This window comes from Saccoglossus kowalevskii, chromosome 18 (genome assembly GCF_978046115.1).
Source record: "Saccoglossus kowalevskii chromosome 18, keSacKowa6.1, whole genome shotgun sequence".
NCBI lineage: Eukaryota > Metazoa > Hemichordata > Enteropneusta > Harrimaniidae > Saccoglossus > Saccoglossus kowalevskii.
The window spans coordinates 7547772-7566841 of NC_140658.1; the positions used below are offsets into that span (position 1 = coordinate 7547772).

The following is a 19070-nucleotide window of genomic DNA, read 5'->3' on the forward strand; positions in this document are numbered from 1 at the left end:
GAATAGTATGAATGAAAAGAATATATTTTAGTTTCTTATTCACAAACAAATTTTCATATAATTTGATGGAATTTTGTTGAAATATTTCATAGAATATGGAATTCAATTGCTTTCCTTGTAAATATGTGGAACACGGTAGACGTCTATTAAAACCCATAAAACTATTGTGGAATACTTTATTTCTGCTTGGAATTTATTTTCGCTGAAGGGATGATTCAGTGAAAATAAAATCCAGCGAATACACGTTTTTTTCCTATATTTCACATTCAACTCATCAAAAATCAGTTAAAATAAATTCCATACAAAACACCCAAAAAAGCTTTTCAGCGAAAATTAATTCCAGCGAAAATAAAGTATTCTACAGTATTTTATAGAAGCTAATATAATCCAAAATCTTGACTTGTTATGTAGGAACTGTGTCTTAAAACTGAGGCAATGTATGTTTTTCCGTTGCATATCCTTGGTGTACCAAGGAATGAGGATGTCTAGCTGCATCATGTGAAATCTAAGAGAGCACATTGTACACTGTATAGACAATCAAAGACAAACACTACACAGTTCTCTCACAGAATAACTTGCTGCATTAATCTACGAGTAGATAGTACTGTTTGGGTATAACTTTTTAAGCGTGCTCAAAGCTTGCATAGCTTATATTTAAAACTGCAATAATTGTGTAATCAACCTATGAATAAATTGTCTCATATTAGAAGCATATTAAGGAACAACGTCAAAAGATCGATGTCGAATAAAAAACTTAATTCCTTTAGTTTTTTTGAAAACTCCCCCACCCCCCACTGAAACTTAATTGATAAATATTGGTCATGGCATCAGACTACATTCACCATTAAATACAAATTGATAATCGGACAGTAGTATTGCATAGCAGTTGGTTGTCGGGTGGGTGTAAATAGACTTTACAAATGACGCACATATTTATACTCGGACCAAACCATTTTCTCGTCTTGGATGTGTTTTTTTTCATTTTCTGTTATTTCTGTCCATGATTGGATAGAAAAAAAACGAACTACAAATACTCCAATTTTTTTTGATTTCATTGAAAAATAAAATCATTTTCGTGGCATGGAATCTTTTTGACTATTTTGACAGACTATTGTCTGTGGGAATTACTGTAAACATGCATTCAGTTGACTAACTTTTTAAAACTGTCACCCGAATACCGTCTGTCATGTAATTTCACCTTTAATTTGACAGCGATTACTGTGAATGCTTTTCTAAAGAACACCACTGACCTTTCACGATTGTCTGTGACTTGTGCAATTCAGGAAAATGAGTCTCCCGCAAAACGAAACTCTGCATGCAGTTATTATCTGCATTGCTATTGGTTACAGCAAAATTTCACCAAATATTGCAATCTGGATTTTGTATTGAAAATTAATTCCGGTGTGTTTGTACAGCATCAACTTAACCATTGTAGTAAAACGACTGTAAATTGTTACTGGGAGGAAGTAGAAGATTCCTGGCTAAGAAGCCTGTATTCAGGAAACTGAAAACATAATCTCAGCATGAAAAATGAAACATACAAGCTTACAGTCATTGTCAAATGTTAGCACACCACAAATCGTTAATGTTCCTTGTTACCATGGTAACTATAAGTGCATCATTACCTCATGTGTTGTCATGGCAACTACTTATTCAAAATCACCAGTAATAAAGATGTGCGTTGAGTTAAATTTTTGTACCATTAATATTGAAGAGTTCATGAAAAGTGGACTACAAACTGTTAATGTTTTGTCATTAATGTTTTTGACAGTGCTTTACCAACATATTTTCACCGGTGCAGGGTACATTATTGTGCATTTTTTGATTTGCCATTTGTATAATTTTCTGTTTCTCATCCTTAATTAAAAAAACACCTCGCAGGTCTGATTACTTACTGACTATAACGAACACCGCACTGAAATCTCACCCGCTATTGTCCTTTAGACAGTCTGTTTAAATTAAGCGTTGCCTCAAGGGTTGTATTCTATTCGCTATAATGAGCTTTCCTTGTTGCTATGGTAACAACATACTCTATACTTAGAAAAGCTGAAAATTACTTTGAAGTCATTCGAATATTGGCTTGGTGTGAATATATTGTGTGGATTACTAATTTAAAGTTGTTGAAATGTTGACTTGCATGGTGAAACTGCCCCCTCTAGTGGTGGAATGTAGAATACTGCATAAATGTGGAGATAGTTCTCTTACAATCAAAAGACTAATATTTAATCTTGGTCCAGTTTCTCAACAACATTTTCAAGAAAGTGTGAACAGATTTTGTGGAATTTTATGAAACATCTACAGTATATTTATCTTTGAAGAGGAGGACTTTTGTGGTGCTTTCAAATTATTTGGTATAGAACCTAGCCTTTCGTAACATAAGCCATGAGTCTGTGTGTCTTTCCCTGCATGAGGAGTACATGCGACACCTTAAAGAAGAAGATTTTCCAAGCCAAAATAAAACATTTTTTTTTAATTGATTACTGTGGAATACTTTACTTTCGCTGGAATTAATTTTCACTGAAAAGGCTTTTTGGGCATTTTGTATGGAATTTATTTTCACTGATTTTTGATGAGTTTAATGTGAAATATAGGAAAAAAAGTATATTCGCTGGATTTTATTTTCACGGAATCATCCCTTCAGCGAAAATCACGAAAATAAATTCCAAGCGAAAATAAAATATTCTACAGTATTTATGGATGAGACAAAAGTGACAATCACTTTAAAAAATTTTAAAAAAAATAACAGACTGCACTGCTGTTGTAACTAAAGTAAACAAAGTAAAACTATTCATAGATTGTCAACTTGTCAACTTTTGGATTTTTAACTTCTTTTGAGACTTCAGTCTTTGATATTTTCAGGAAGGTAAATCTGGGGTGTTCTTTATTTATTTCATGATGATAAGAATCAGTACACTGGAAATCAATGTAAACTGTCAAATGATACGAAAAGAGTTCTCACATGTTGGTGAAGGAATTAACTTTAATATTGAAAAAAAAAAAATTGCAATCACTTTCAAGTATCATACCCGATTCAGTATTCTAAGTGGCAACCGAGTTGTTGAATGCTCAATTTAGAAATCACTGTCAGTAGAATGGCTGGAGGCAATAGAGAATGAAACTGTCATTTGGCTGCTCTGATAGTAAGGTTTTTAGTTTCCTTGAGATGAATATTGAATGCTTTACTGGACATGCCTCCAGAGATTCATTTAAAAGGTGTTGTAATGGGTTATCTTTGTGGCCGTACTCAATCAACCTGTCATCTTTGATCTCTGTGGAATAGATTGTGTGAATAGACTGATGTCAGCTTGTCCTCTCAATTAAAAACGATGGCACAACGATGTACATTGTTGACCTATTAGATACTCGAATAGAAGTGAGGTTGTTATATATATATATATATATATATATATATATAAATAACATTTTTGAGTGAGAAAACCAACATCATACTGAAAAGAAAAATTTAGTCTAATTAAAGGAAAAGTCAAGCCAAACAACATAATGCTCCCTAAAGTAAGAGCTCCACAAATGTAGAAGAATGCAATTTACAGTTTTTTTTATATCACTTTCCATTCTTTAGATATTTAACTTCAGTATTATTATTGATTATTGTGTAGTCCTCCATCTTGATTCTCCTGCAAAGGATTGTGGGTAAAGTGTGACATCATATCTACTGTTGTGAAAAATTGAGAAATTGCTTTGAAATGAATGAATGAACTTGAAATGATTGCCATATGGTGTTCTTTTTTCTTGTTATATAAACTTGTAATTAACGTTTTTTTATTTTTTCTGTTGCTTACTAGGTTTTGTCTTTTTTCCAAGCACGCATGACAGAAGGTAAGCTTTATGTCAAAAAATTAACATTGTACCCAAAATTAATTAAATTATCTGTAATGTGCTAACCGCTTTTTATAATCTTGTGAGACAACAATTTTTAGTCAGGAAAAGACGTGAAATGTTGTGCCTATTGCTTCCAATTTGTCAAAGTATTCCCTCCTAGCTTGAAAGAAAGTATTATGGTTGTGGAGTGAGGGTGTTTTTATGCTGTCAGTGAAGGTGTGTTTTTTCGACTGCTACATGAAATAAGTTTTTTAGCCAACAAGTGATAACACTCCTTTACCCCTCCCCCTTCACCAAAAAGTTTTTGCTTCTCTTCCCAGGTAAAATAAGGAAATTATCCAGGCATAATTTTTCATTCATATGAAGATGAACCTCAAAAACACGATCTAAGTTCAAGAATTATGAAATAAATATTTTTATTTACATATATTAAAGAAATAACTTTTATATCCCAATTGAGTTGACACAAGCATTGTCTGTAACTGGAAAACAAGGCATCCAAATATGCAATAAATAATCGCCCACTTCACCAACATTTGTATGCGGAATTCTTTATGTACACTATGATAAGAAGCAAATCCTTTTTTAATTTTTGCCTTTTTTCTTTTATTGGCAAAATTACAACATTTGTAGTGACAAAAATGTAATGGTTTTGATTGATTACCTACACATTATTCTTAGCTGTAATAACTTTTCAATTACATGAGCTCTATCATCGTACTTTTGTTATAATTTTGGTGTTGTCTTTCAGGTGTGGATTGCGGGGGAGCTCAGTTCCCGCTTGGAATGAGTAATCAGTTTATTATGGATTCACAAATCAGGGCATCCTCCACCTGTAACTGTACAACACATCCACCTGAGGTAAAAAGGATTACTGCCCTCAGTGGCACACTTTGAAATTGTTTTCATTTTTGTTAAAAGTTGTTACCTTCATAGCATCATCCATCCAACTTGTAAAATAAATGTGAATCTTAGTGGCTCTATTAGAAGAGTGTGAACAACAGTTAATTAATTAATTACTAAATTATTCACTTGGTTTCATTCTCGCTTATTCTCGGGGCAAATATCTGGGCATTTTCACCGCATGACAACCATCACGGTGAAAACAAAGGCCGAAAATCTCAGAAAACGGTACTTTGGGATGGTTGTTGAGACTCCCCTGAGCAGTGTAACAAGATTACCCCTACGTTGTTCAGGATTACTTCAAAGTTTAGTTCATGTTGTTTTCTTGAATTTTCACTGGCTCTTCGCTCAGCATTTCGTGTTCCACAGCAGCTCGCACAGAGCCTATAGAAATACATAATCAAGTGGTGCCTGGCAACCATTGCGGTGAAAACAAAAGCTAAAAACTAGCAGAAAACGGTCCTTTGGGATGGTTGTTGAGACTCCCCTGAACAGTGTAACAAGATTACCCCTGCATGTGTAACATATATGAATTTGCTTGTTCATGATTACTTCAAAGTTGAGTTCCTGTTATTTTCTCGATTTTCACCGGCTCTTCGCTCAGCGTTCTGCATTCCTCAGCAGCGTGCACAAAGCCCATAGAAATACATTGTACAGTGATGCGCGTCTTAGCAACGTGAAACGTCTTGTGACGTAGCTCCGCCCCCGAGGATTGCGTTGATAGCAAAATGTGCTAAACTGAACCAGAGAATAAATCAAATCTACAGTAAATATTTTCTCTTCTACATTACTTACAAAATATGATTGGTTTGGCCGAGGACATGTTCCTGTCATTCAAAGTGCTCCTATTTTTTAAATCATGACAGTTAGTAACAGCACCCTCTGTGTCATATGTTGCATATCTTTTGTTTTTGTCATGTGCTTGGTTATCTTCTTACATTGGTGATCCGCTCCTCTAGGATTGCCCTTATAATCACTTTTGTCGTTTTGTGTGTGTGTGTGTCTGTGTGTGTACATTTCCAGTGTTTTCACGTATGATTTCTTCTGTGATTTTTTTGGCTTGGCCGATTTCTTTCAAACTTGGCAGGTAGGTCACACCTTCACCCTAGTTATAAGGAAAAATCTGAAAAAATTTTTTGGCTCACCGTTGCCATAGCAACAGCCAAAAAACTGGTTTTTGCATAGCTTTGCGCCAAATGTATCTCTTCCTACAAATTTGGGATAAAACACTTCAGACATAGCTCATTCTACTCAGCTTGAGTGTGGGCACAAAGTTACCATTTGAATTTTTGATATCTGTTGGGGTAACTTTTCACCAGCAATGGCTCGGCTGGTTTTGTTCATACTTCACAGGTAGGTCGTGCCGTCACTAATTGTAAAAAAATCCTGGCCCACCACTGCCATTGCAACATCCAAAAACTGATTTTTGAATACTTTCGCCCCAAATGTATTACCTCCTACCAGTTTTGTACACAGTCAGCTGGCATCGGTGTCGCTGGGTGTATATGATAAAGGGAAGTTGTGCAACCAAATTTGCCGAGTTCGCAGTTTTTCGCCAATAAAAAAATAACTAAGGCAACAACCCACGGTTTTTCAGCATTTTTGTAATAAAGACATTATTCTCTATCAATAATCCGCCCAAAACAGGAACATTTCTACTAATTCTTGTGTTTTTTCGACGTTTTTCGAAAAACGTGCGATTAGGCTGCGAAAGTAGAACATTCCGGAGGGGGCGAAACGGAAGAGCCAAATTTAAGGCGTAAAAATAGAACGCGTATTTTGACCTCTATGCGGTCGTTGCCAAAGAGCCTCGCGTCCATCGCCTGGCGATGCTCTTCTGTTTCACCAGTTGCGTTTTTTTTTACTAAAATTTGGGCAGTACTGTCAGTCACGAAAATTGATGAATAAATTAATACACATAAAATATGAATCACGGGCTTATTCAATGGTCACCGAACACTCCACTCCTAAACAATCTGTGGCAAGATAGTAGCGTACTGTATATTTGACGCACATTTGACAAGCGTGGTACAGTTTTTTGCGCGTGTCCGTAATAACACGCACAAAGGATTGTGGGACAGAGTTCTTTATTTGCTGGCATTCTTGACTTTTGACTGCAGTTATTTTTTTAGATTTTAGAGTAAATGCTTCTGATATGTTTTTAGGTTGCTTAATATACGTCTGAAATTCTGGACTGTGGTCATATTTTTCGATTAGGAGTCGTATATTTAAATAACTCACTGTGACTAGTGTTTTGCATTATGAAGTATATTGTTATGAAGGTCAAAACACTGCAATTTAGGGAAATATTCACCATTTCGTTATTTCGCTTTCCAGCATTTACAGGAAACGCTTCATTCTAGAAAATGCTATCGCAAAACGGTTGGAAATAATAAATGTAACAGCAGAATACGTCCTAACACAGTCACTCGACTAGGAGAGTGATTGTGGTCCTAGTAATAAACTAAGTGACTTCTAAAGACTGAATGGTGTTTGCGAACTTCGTATTAGTTATAAACCGACGTTAGCTTCACGTTTATGTCACACAATGGAAACAGCCAAAAACATGTTGCTTGTTTTTGAGCGGAGCGGATCGCCAACCAGCCTACCGGCTTGTCAATATATGAGTCAATATGCATATTTATAATTAAAGACAACAATACTGAGTTGAAGCAATTTAAATATTAATTTTGTTATTAGGATGCTAGATATGGTCTTGATGGATCTTGGACTTCCGCAATAGCAGATGAAATGCAGTTTTTACAGATTGATTTAGAAATACCACATGTTGTAAGTATCATCTGTTCAAGAGAATAATTAATTTATTAATTAATTAATCAATTAATAGTGCTGTGATACAAATGATTACCGCTATGTCTAATTAGGAAATAGACATGTAATTTATTCCACTGAACTATTTACATGGTCCCTGTTACAACCTTCATTTTTACAGTTCAGAGAAATATTTAACTATCATCATTTTAGTAATATTTTGTAGACAAGGTAATTTTTGGACTAATGTGAGTCCCTGAATAATATAAAATCAAACCTGTGTTAGGGCCTACAGTTTTATAAAGACTACACGCCCATAGTGGTGATTATTAATTTAATCAAGACTTGGATAAAACGCATATTATTTATTTCCTCTCTTCAAATTTGACAAATTAAAAAACAGTTGTCCTATGTTGACTTACTAATTAATTATTCATTTTTTACCTTCTTCTGTCTATAAAGGACTATTTCTCTAAGTATCGTTTTCTCTGAGGAGAGGTTTGACTGTAATTTGAGTGGTCAGCTCACACAGGTTTGGCTGTACCTTGAGTGGTCACCTTACACAGGTTTGGCTGTACCTTGAAGGGTCACTTTACACAGGTTTGGCTGTACCTTGAGTGGTCACCTTACACAGGTTTGGCTGTACCTTGAGTGGTCACCTTACACAGGTTTGGCTGTACCTTGAAGGGTCACTTTACACAGGTTTGACTGCCTTGGGTGGTCACTTTACACAAGTTTGACTACCTTGAGTGGTCATTATACACAGGTGTGACTGTAACTTGAGTGGTCACTATACACAGGTTTAATTGTCTTGGGTGGTCACTTTACACATGTTTGACTGTACCTTAAGTGGTCACTATACACAGGTTTGACTGTACCTTGAGTGGTCATCTTACATAGGTTTGATTGTAATTTGAGTGGTCACCTTACACAGGTTTGGCTGTACCTTGAAGGGTCACTATATACAGGTTTGACAGCACTGTGGGTGTTCACTATACAAATATTTGACTACATGTACCTTAAGTGGTCGCTATACACAGGTGTAACTGTAACTTGAGTGGTCACTATACACAGGTTTGACTGCATATTGATGTTCAATCTATCTTATAGGTAACTAGTTTGAAAATTCAAGGTCGTCCTGATTACCCACAGTTTGTGCGATACTACAATTTGGAGTTCAGTAATGATGCGGATGGATATAATTTTGACTACGTTCCTGATGAAAACAATCCAAATATTGCCAAGGTATGATTCTCAACATTTTTTTATTTAATTCAGTGTATTATCAAAATGTCATTGCTCTATTTTAGAATGAATGAACACTTACTGCTCAACTTTCAGTCTTTGCACTAATAATTGTGAATAGGTCTTTCATGCAGATCTCTGTTTGTCTTTTATGACAACAAATAATAAACCATTTTTTGTTCCCTGTGAGGTCCCGAATTTATATGTGAAATTGAACATAAAAAATTAACAAACAAAGGTCATAGTGTCGTAGTGGCATCACGACATAGTGTGGGATTCAACAAAGGTGAAACTGTATCTATGGTTAATAATGTGCTGTACATATGTAATGATGGTAATTTTTGATGAAGTAAGGGTATCTCCACACCATATTTCACTTTGAAAGATCAGAATTTTGACATTGAATGAACAAAAACTCGTAGTCGAATCATTAAATTTTTACGACAGACACACACAGCATCTCACAGTGAATGAAAAAACAATCAAATAATAGATTTACGCAGTCTAGAATAAAAATGAATATTAAAATACAAAATACTGATTGTGATAATAACAATATGAATTGTTGACTTCACTGGGGTTTTTTGACCTCAGATTTTCTACATATTACATTTTTCCAAAGCTTTCAGGAAATTCAAACTTAATTAAAGATTATATGCCCCCTTCTTCATGCTTTCATTATTGTGAGTAAACAATAACCACTAAGATTACAAAAATGAAAATAAAGTTGGGGTCCCCAGACCATTATTTCGAATTTTTGTATTCAAAATTCCATGGAAAAATTGCAAAAATTCATGCACTGGTGTCTATAATGAAATTATTTCATATCCCAAACTTGACAAGTGATGAACAAGTTGTATTTTATTTTTATGAATTATAATATTGTGAAAACATTTTTCCATTTATACCAATATTCAATAGAATGTTTTCTCCCATGATTCATTGCATATATGTGTGCAGTTATGGTATATGGGGCACAAAGTTATTACAACTTTACAGTTTTAATTCAAATTTTTTAAAGATAGGGATTTTATTCCGCAGGATATTCCTGGTATCACTTTGGATGATGATATAGATTACGCTACGTATGTGGCTTCACATAGCAATGAAGAACATGAAGAAACCGTTAATATTGGACCTCTACGTTTTGTTCGAATCTACCCAACCAATTGGACACATCATATTGCAATGAGAGTCGAGTTGTTTGGTTGTGCTGATGTAGGTGAGTAATGTGAGTTGAGTTGTATGGTTGCTCTGATAAGGTGAGTTATGTGAGTTGAGTTGTATGGCTGCTCTGATAAGGTGAGTAATGTGAGTTGAGTTGTATGATTGCTCTGATGCAGGTGAGTAATGTGAGTTGAGTTGTATGATTGCTTTGATATAGGTGAGTAATGTGAGTTGAGTTGTATGGTTGCTCTGATAAGGTGAGTAATGTGAGTTGAGTTATATTGTTGCTCCGATAAGGTGAGTAATGTGAGTTGAGTTGTATGATTGCTCTGATGCAGGTGAGTAATGTGAGTTGAGTTGTATGGTTGCTCTGATATGGTGAGTAAAGTGAGTTGCGTTTTATGATTGCTCTGATAAGGTGAATAATGTGAGTTGAGTTGAGTTGAGTTGTATGATTGCTCTGATGCAGGTGAGTAATGTGAGTTGAGTTGTATGATTGCTCTGATGAAGGTGAGTAATGTGAGTTGAGTTGTATGATTGCTCTGATGCAGGTGAGTAATGTGAGTTGAGTTTTATCATTGCTCTGATAAGTTGAGTAATGTGAGTTGAGTTGTATGATTGCTCTGATGCAGGTGAGTAATGTGAGTTGAGTTTTATCATTGCTCTGATAAGTTGAGTAATGCGAGTTGAGTTATATGATTGCTTAGATGCAGGTGAGTAATGTGAGTTGAGTTGTATGGTTGCTCTGATATAGGTGAGTAATAAGAGTTGAGTTGTATGATTGCTCTGATATAGGTGAGTAATGTGAGTTGAGTTGTATGATTGCTCGGATGTAGGTGAGCACCGGTAATGTGAGTTGAGTTTATGATTGCTCTGATAAGGTGAGTAATGTGAGTTGAATTATATATGGTTGGTCTGATATAGGTGAGTAATGTGAGTTGAGTTGTATGATTGATCTGATGCAGGTGAGTAATGTGAGTTGAGTTTTATGATTGCTCTGATAAGGTGAGTAATGTGAGTTGTGTTGTATGATTGCTCTGATGCAGGTGAGTAATGTGAGTCAAGCTGTATGGTTTCCCTGATATGGTGAATAATGTGAGTTGAGTTACATGGTTGCTTAGATGTAGGTGAGTGATGTGAGTTGAGTTACATGGTTGCTTAGATGTAGGTGAATAATGTGAGTTGAGTTACATGGTTGCTTAGATGTAGGTGAGTGATGTGAGTTGAGTTATATGGTTGCTTAGATGTAGGTGAGTAATGTGAGTTGAGTTATATGGTTGCTTAGATGTAGGTGAGTAATGTGAGTTGAGTTATATGGTTGCTTGGATGTGGGTGAATAATGTGAGTTGAGTTACATGGTTGCTTAGATGTAGGTGAGTGATGTGAGTTGAGTTATATGGTTGCTGAGATGTAGGTGAGTAATGTGAGTTGAGTTATATGGTTGCTTAGATGTAGGTGAGTAATGTGAGTTGAGTTATATGTTTGCTTATATGTAGGTGAATAATGTGAGTTGAGTTACATGGTTGCTTAGATGTAGGTGAGTGATGTGAGTTGAGTTATATGGTTGCTTAGATGTAGGTGAGTGATGTGAGTTGAGTTATATGATTGCTTAGATGTAGGTGAGTAATGTGAGTTGAGTTATATGGTTGCTTGGATGTGGGTGAGTGATGTGAGTTGAGTTCAGTAATGTCACGAAGGTTTGTTTTCCGAAAGATAACAAAATTGAATTTTGTGGTCATAAGGCAGAGTTGCATATTATCCTGTTGAGAAATATTGAGATCTCTATCTGTCATATACTTTACAACTGATCTGAAAATTTGATTTTTTTTAGATACAACCCTTGTTGTTGATCCAGTCACAGAACTAACCCCATCACCTGCTACATATGGAGAAACTGTTCAACTGAGGTGTGTTGCCCATGGTTACAGGGCTCCCACCATCACATGGGAACACGTCTCCTCTGCATCTCAAATAACAAACTCCCCCAGGATTCAAATTACACAAGACGATCCAGTGGACTTCATGCATGTGACTTCAACGTTAACAATTAATTACTATCAAGAACATGATAATTCTGATTATAAATGCACAGCGTCACATGACCAGTATTTGACTAATGCCCTGATAAGTGCTGAAGATACTATATCTAGACCAGATTCAGGTGAGTGTTAGATGACCCTCTATATAGTTCAGCTTATTTAATAATGGGCTTATTTTTGCTAGGATATCAAAATCAACCTCTACAACCAAAGTGTCTTCTTATATATGTCTTCTTAAATCTCTTCTTTTGGCTTAAAAAAACAGACAGACATTCACATATTAACAAAGGATTTTCATTTTGCTTTTTCAGGACTTTTGATCATGAAGTTCTGGTACACTGTAACTTCATACCAAAACTACTTTATCCCAAGTCACCCCCATCCTATGTTACTATATTCCAAGTCACCCCCATCCTATGTCACTTTATCCCAAGTCTTCCCCATCCTACGTCCTTTTATCTCAAGTCAAACCCATCCTATGTCACTTTATCCCAAGTTATCCCCATCCTACGTCACTTTATCTCAAGTCACTCCCATCCTATGTCACTTTATTTCAAGTCACTCTCATCTTATGTCACTTTGTACCAAGTCACCCCATCCTATGTCACTTTGTACCAAGTCACTCCCATCCTATGTCACTTTGTACCAAGTCACCTCCATCCTATGTCACTTTGTACCAAGTCACCCCATCCTATGTCACTTTGTACCAAGTCACCCCATCCTATGTCACTTTGTACCAAGTCACCTCCATCCTATGTCACTTTGTACCAAGTCACCTCCATCCTATGTCACTTTGTACCAAGTCACTCCCATCCTATGTCACTTTGTACCAAGTCACTCCCATCTTATGTCACTTTGTACCAAGTCACCTCCATCCTATGTCACTTTGTACCAAGTCACTCCCATCCTATGTCACTTTGTACCAAATCACCTCTATCCTATGTCACTTTGTACCAAATCACCTCTATCCTATGTCACTTTGTACCAAGTCACCCCATCCTATGTCACTTTATCTCAAGTCACTCTCATCTTATGTCACTTTGTACCAAGTCACCTCCATCCTATGTCACTTTGTACCAAGTCACTCCCATCCTATGTCACTTTGTACCAAGTCACCCCATCCTATGTCACTTTGTACCAAGTCACCTCCATCCTATGTCACTTTGTACCAAGTCACCTCCATCCTATGTCACTTTGTACCAAGTCACCTCCATCCTATGTCACTTTGTACCAAGTCACTCCCATCCTATGTCACTTTGTACCAAGTCACCCCATCCTATGTCACTTTGTACCAAGTCACCTCCATCCTATGTCACTTTGTACCAAGTCACCTCCATCCTATGTCACTTTGTACCAAGTCACCTCCATCCTATGTCACTTTGTACCATGTCACCTCTATCCTATGTCACTTTGTACCAAGTCACTCCCATCCTATGTCACTTTGTACCAAGTCACTCCCATCTTATGTCACTTTGTACCAAGTCACCTCCATCCTATGTCACTTTGTACCAAGTCACTCCCATCCTATGTCACTTTGTACCAAATCACCTCTATCCTATGTCACTTTGTACCAAATCACCTCTATCCTATGTCACTTTGTACCAAGTCACCCCATCCTATGTCACTTTATCTCAAGTCACTCTCATCTTATGTCACTTTGTACCAAGTCACCTCCATCCTATGTCACTTTGTACCAAGTCACTCCCATCCTATGTCACTTTGTACCAAGTCACCCCATCCTATGTCACTTTGTACCAAGTCACCTCCATCCTATGTCACTTTGTACCAAGTCACCTCCATCCTATGTCACTTTGTACCAAGTCACCTCCATCCTATGTCACTTTGTACCAAGTCACCCCATCCTATGTCACTTTGTACCAAGTCACTCCCATCCTATGTCACTTTATCTCAAGTCACTCTCATCTTATGTCACTTTGTACCAAGTCACCTCCATCCTATGTCACTTTGTACCAAGTCACTCCCATCCTATGTCACTTTGTACCAAGTCACTCCCATCCTATGTCACTTTGTACCAAGTCACCCCATCCTGTGTCACTTTGTACCAAGTCACCTCCATCCTATGTCACTTTGTACCAAGTCACCTCCATCCTATGTCACTTTGTACCAAGTCACCTCCATCCTATGTCACTTTGTACCAAGTCACTCCCATCCTATGTCACTTTGTACCAAGTCACTCCCATCCTATGTCACTTTATCTCAAGTCACTCTCATCTTATGTCACTTTGTACCAAGTCACCTCCATCCTATGTCACTTTGTACCAAGTCACTCCCATCCTATGTCACTTTGTACCAAGTCACCTCCATCCTATGTCAATTTGTACCAAGTCACCTCCATCCTATGTCACTTTGTACCAAGTCACTCCCATCCTATGTCACTTTGTACCAAGTCACTCCCATCCTATGTCACTTTATCTCAAGTCACTCTCATCTTATGTCACTTTGTACCAAGTCACCTCCATCCTATGTCACTTTGTACCAAGTCACTCCCATCCTATGTCACTTTGTACCAAGTCACCTCCATCCTATGTCAATTTGTACCAAGTCACCTCCATCCTATGTCACTTTGTACCAAGTCACCTCCATCCTATGTCACTTTGTACCAAGTCACCCCATCCTATGTCACTTTGTACCAAGTCACTCCCATCCTATGTCACTTTATCTCAAGTCACTCTCATCTTATGCCACTTTGTACCAATCACCCCATCCTATGTCACTTTGTACCAAGTCACCCCATCCTATGTCACTTTGTACCAAGTCACTCCCATCCTATGTCACTTTGTACCAAGTCACACCCATCCTATGTCACTTTATCTCAAGTCACTCTTATCTTATGTCACTTTGTACCAAGTCACCCCATCTTATGTCACTTTGTACCAAGTCACCCCATCTTATGTCACTTTGTACCAAGTCACCCCATCCTATGTCACTTTGTACCAAGTCACCTCCATCCTATGTCACTTTGTACCAAGTCACCCCATCCTATGTCACTTTGTACCAAGTCACCTCCATCCTATGTCACTTTGTACCAAGTCACCTCCATCCTATGTCACTTTGTACCAAGTCACTCCCATCCTATGTCACTTTGTACCAAGTCACCCCATCCTATGTCACTTTGTACCAAGTCACCTCCATCATATGTCACTTTGTACCAAGTCACCCCATCCTATGTCACTTTGTACCAAGTCACCTCCATCATATGTCACTTTGTACCAAGTCACCCCATCCTATGTCACTTTGTACCAAGTCACTCCCATTCTATGTCACTTTGTACCAAGTCACTCCCATCCTATGTCACTTTATCTCAAGTCACTCTCATCTTATGTCACTTTGTACCAAGTCACCCCATCCTATGTCACTTTGTACCAAGTCACCCCATCCTATGTCACTTTGTACCAAGCCACTCCCATCCTATGTCACTTTGTACCAAGTCACCCCATCCTATGTCACTTTGTACCAAGTCACCTCCATCCTATGTCACTTTGTACCAAGTCACCCCATCCTATGTCACTTTGTACCAAGTCACCTCCATCCTATGTCACTTTGTACCAAGTCACCTCCATCCTATGTCACTTTGTACCAAGTCACTCCCATCCTATGTCACTTTGTACCAAGTCACCCCATCCTATGTCACTTTGTACCAAGTCACCTCCATCATATGTCACTTTGTACCAAGTCACCCCATCCTATGTCACTTTGTACCAAGTCACTCCCATTCTATGTCACTTTGTACCAAGTCACTCCCATCCTATGTCACTTTATCTCAAGTCACTCTCATCTTATGTCACTTTGTACCAAGTCACCCCATCCTATGTCACTTTGTACCAAGTCACCCCATCCTATGTCACTTTGTACCAAGTCACTCCCATCCTATGTCACTTTGTACCAAGTCACTCCCATCCTATGTCACTTTATCTCAAGTCACTCTCATCTTATGTCACTTTGTACCAAGTCACCCATCCTATGTCACTTTGTACCAAGTCACTCCCATTCTATGTCACTTTATCTCAAGTCACTCTTATCTTATGTCACTTTGTACCAAGTCACTCCCATTCTATGTCACTTTGTACCAAGTCACTCCCATCCTATGTCACTTTATCTCAAGTCACTCTCATCTTATGTCACTTTGTACCAAGTCACCCCATCCTATGTCACTTTGTACCAAGTCACCCCATCCTATGTCACTTTGTACCAAGTCACTCCCATCCTATGTCACTTTGTACCAAGTCACTCCCATCCTATGTCACTTTATCTCAAGTCACTCTCATCTTATGTCACTTTGTACCAAGTCACCCATCCTATGTCACTTTGTACCAAGTCACTCCCATTCTATGTCACTTTATCTCAAGTCACTCTTATCTTATGTCACTTTGTACCAAGTCACCCCATCCTATGTCACTTTGTACCAAGTCACTCCCATTCTATGTCACTTTATCTCAAGTCACTCTTATCTTATGTCACTTTGTACCAAGTCACCCCATCCTATGTCACTTTGTACCAAGTCACCCCATCTTATGTCACTTTGTACCAAGTCACCCCATCCTATGTCACTTTGTACCAAGTCACCTCCATCCTATGTCACTTTGTACCAAGTCACCCCATCCTATGTCACTTTGTACCAAGTCACCCCATCCTATGTCACTTTGTACCAAGTCACCTCCATCCTATGTCATTTTGTACCAAGTCACCCCATCCTATGTCACTTTGTACCAAGTCACCTCCATCCTATGTCACTTTGTACCAAGTCACCTCCATCCTATGTCACTTTGTACCAAGTCACTCCCATCCTATGTCACTTTGTACCAAGTCACTCCCATCCTATGTCACTTTATCTCAAGTCACTCTCATCTTATGTCACTTTGTACCAAGTCACCCCATCCTATGTCACTTTGTACCAAGTCACCTCCATCCTATGTCACTTTGTACCATGTCACCCCATCCTATGTAACTTTGTACCAAGTCACTCCCATCCTATGTCACTTTATCTCAAGTCACTCTCATCTTATGTCACTTTGTACCAAGTCACCCCATCCTATGTCACTTTGTACCAAGTCACCCCATCCTATGTCACTTTGTACCAAGTCACTCCCATCCTATGTCACTTTATCTCAAGTCACTCTCATCTTATGTCACTTTGTACCAAGTCACCTCCATCCTATGTCACTTTGTACCAAGTCACTCCCATCCTATGTCACTTTGTACCAAGTCACCTCCATCCTATGTCAATTTGTACCAAGTCACCTCCATCCTATGTCACTTTGTACCAAGTCACTCCCATCCTATGTCACTTTGTACCAAGTCACTCCCATCCTATGTCACTTTATCTCAAGTCACTCTCATCTTATGTCACTTTGTACCAAGTCACCTCCATCCTATGTCACTTTGTACCAAGTCACTCCCATCCTATGTCACTTTGTACCAAGTCACCTCCATCCTATGTCAATTTGTACCAAGTCACCTCCGTCCTATGTCACTTTGTACCAAGTCACCTCCATCCTATGTCACTTTGTACCAAGTCACCCCATCCTATGTCACTTTGTACCAAGTCACTCCCATCCTATGTCACTTTATCTCAAGTCACTCTCATCTTATGTCACTTTGTACCAATCACCCCATCCTATGTCACTTTGTACCAAGTCACCCCATCCTATGTCACTTTGTACCAAGTCACTCCCATCCTATGTCACTTTGTACCAAGTCACACCCATCCTATGTCACTTTATCTCAAGTCACTCTTATCTTATGTCACTTTGTACCAAGTCACCCCATCCTATGTCACTTTGTACCAAGTCACCCCATCCCATGTCACTTTGTACCAAGTCACTCCCATTCTATGTCACTTTGTACCAAGTCACTCCCATCCTATGTCACTTTATCTCAAGTCACTCTCATCTTATGTCACTTTGTACCAAGTCACCCATCCTATGTCACTTTGTACCAAGTCACTCCCATTCTATGTCACTTTATCTCAAGTCACTCTCATCTTATGTCACTTTGTACCAAGTCACCTCCATCCTATGTCACTTTGTACCAAGTCGCTCCCATCCTATGTCACTTTGTACCAAGTCACCCCATTCTATGTCACTTTGTACCAAGTCACCTCCATCCTATGTCACTTTGTACCAAGTCACCTCCATCCTATGTCACTTTGTACCAAGTCACCTCCATCCTATGTCACTTTGTACCAAGTCACTCCCATCCTATGTCACTTTGTACCAAGTCACTCCCATCCTATGTCACTTTATCTCAAGTCACTCTCATCTTATGTCACTTTGTACCAAGTCACCTCCATCCTATGTCACTTTGTACCAAGTCACTCCCATCCTATGCCACTTTGTACCAAGTCACCTCCATCCTATGTCACTTTGTACCAAGTCACCTCCATCCTATGTCACTTTGTACCAAGTCACCTCCATCCTATGTCACTTTGTACCAAGTCACCCCATCCTATGTCACTTTGTACCAAGTCACTCCCATCCTATGTCACTTTATCTCAAGTCACTCTCATCTTATGTCACTTTGTACCAAGTCACCCCATCCTATGTCACTTTGTACCAAGTCACCCCATCCTATGTCACTTTGTACCAAGTCACCTCCATCCTATGTCACTATGTACCAAGTCACCTCCATCCTATGTCACTTTGTACCAAGTCACTCCCATCCTATGTCACTTTGTACCAAGTCACCCCATCCTATGTCACTTTGTACCAAGTCACCTCCATCATATGTCACTTTGTACCAAGTCACCCCATCCTATGTCACTTTGTACCAAGTCACCTCCATCCTATGTCACTTTGTACCAAGTCACCTCCATCCTATGTCACTTTGTACCAAGTCACTCCCATCCTATGTCACTTTGTACCAAGTCACCTCCATCGTATGTCACTTTGTACCAAGTCACCTCCATCCTATGTCACTTTGTACCAAGTCACCCCATCCTATGTCACTTTGTACCAAGTTACTCCCATCTTATGTCACTTTGTACCAAGTCACCCCATCCTATCTCACTTTGTACCAAGTCACTCCCATCTTATGTCACTTTGTACCAAGTCACCTCCATCCTATGTCACTTTGTACCAAGTCACT

The 19070-nt window shown here is 38.3% G+C and overlaps 1 protein-coding gene across 1 annotated transcript in view; it reads left to right on the plus strand.

Annotated features, from left to right (window-relative positions):
* Positions 1 to 3827: 3827 nt before the first annotated feature.
* Positions 3828 to 19070, plus strand: part of LOC100367891 (uncharacterized) — a 37980-nt gene continuing 22737 nt past the window's right edge. Inside the window, exons 1-6 of the mRNA XM_085493310.1 lie at positions 3828 to 3837; positions 4592 to 4701; positions 7444 to 7533; positions 8626 to 8760; positions 9802 to 9982; positions 11759 to 12088. Coding sequence (XP_085349436.1) covers positions 3828 to 3837; positions 4592 to 4701; positions 7444 to 7533; positions 8626 to 8760; positions 9802 to 9982; positions 11759 to 12088 — 856 coding nt within the window. The remainder of the gene's footprint in view (positions 3838 to 4591; positions 4702 to 7443; positions 7534 to 8625; positions 8761 to 9801; positions 9983 to 11758; positions 12089 to 19070) is intronic.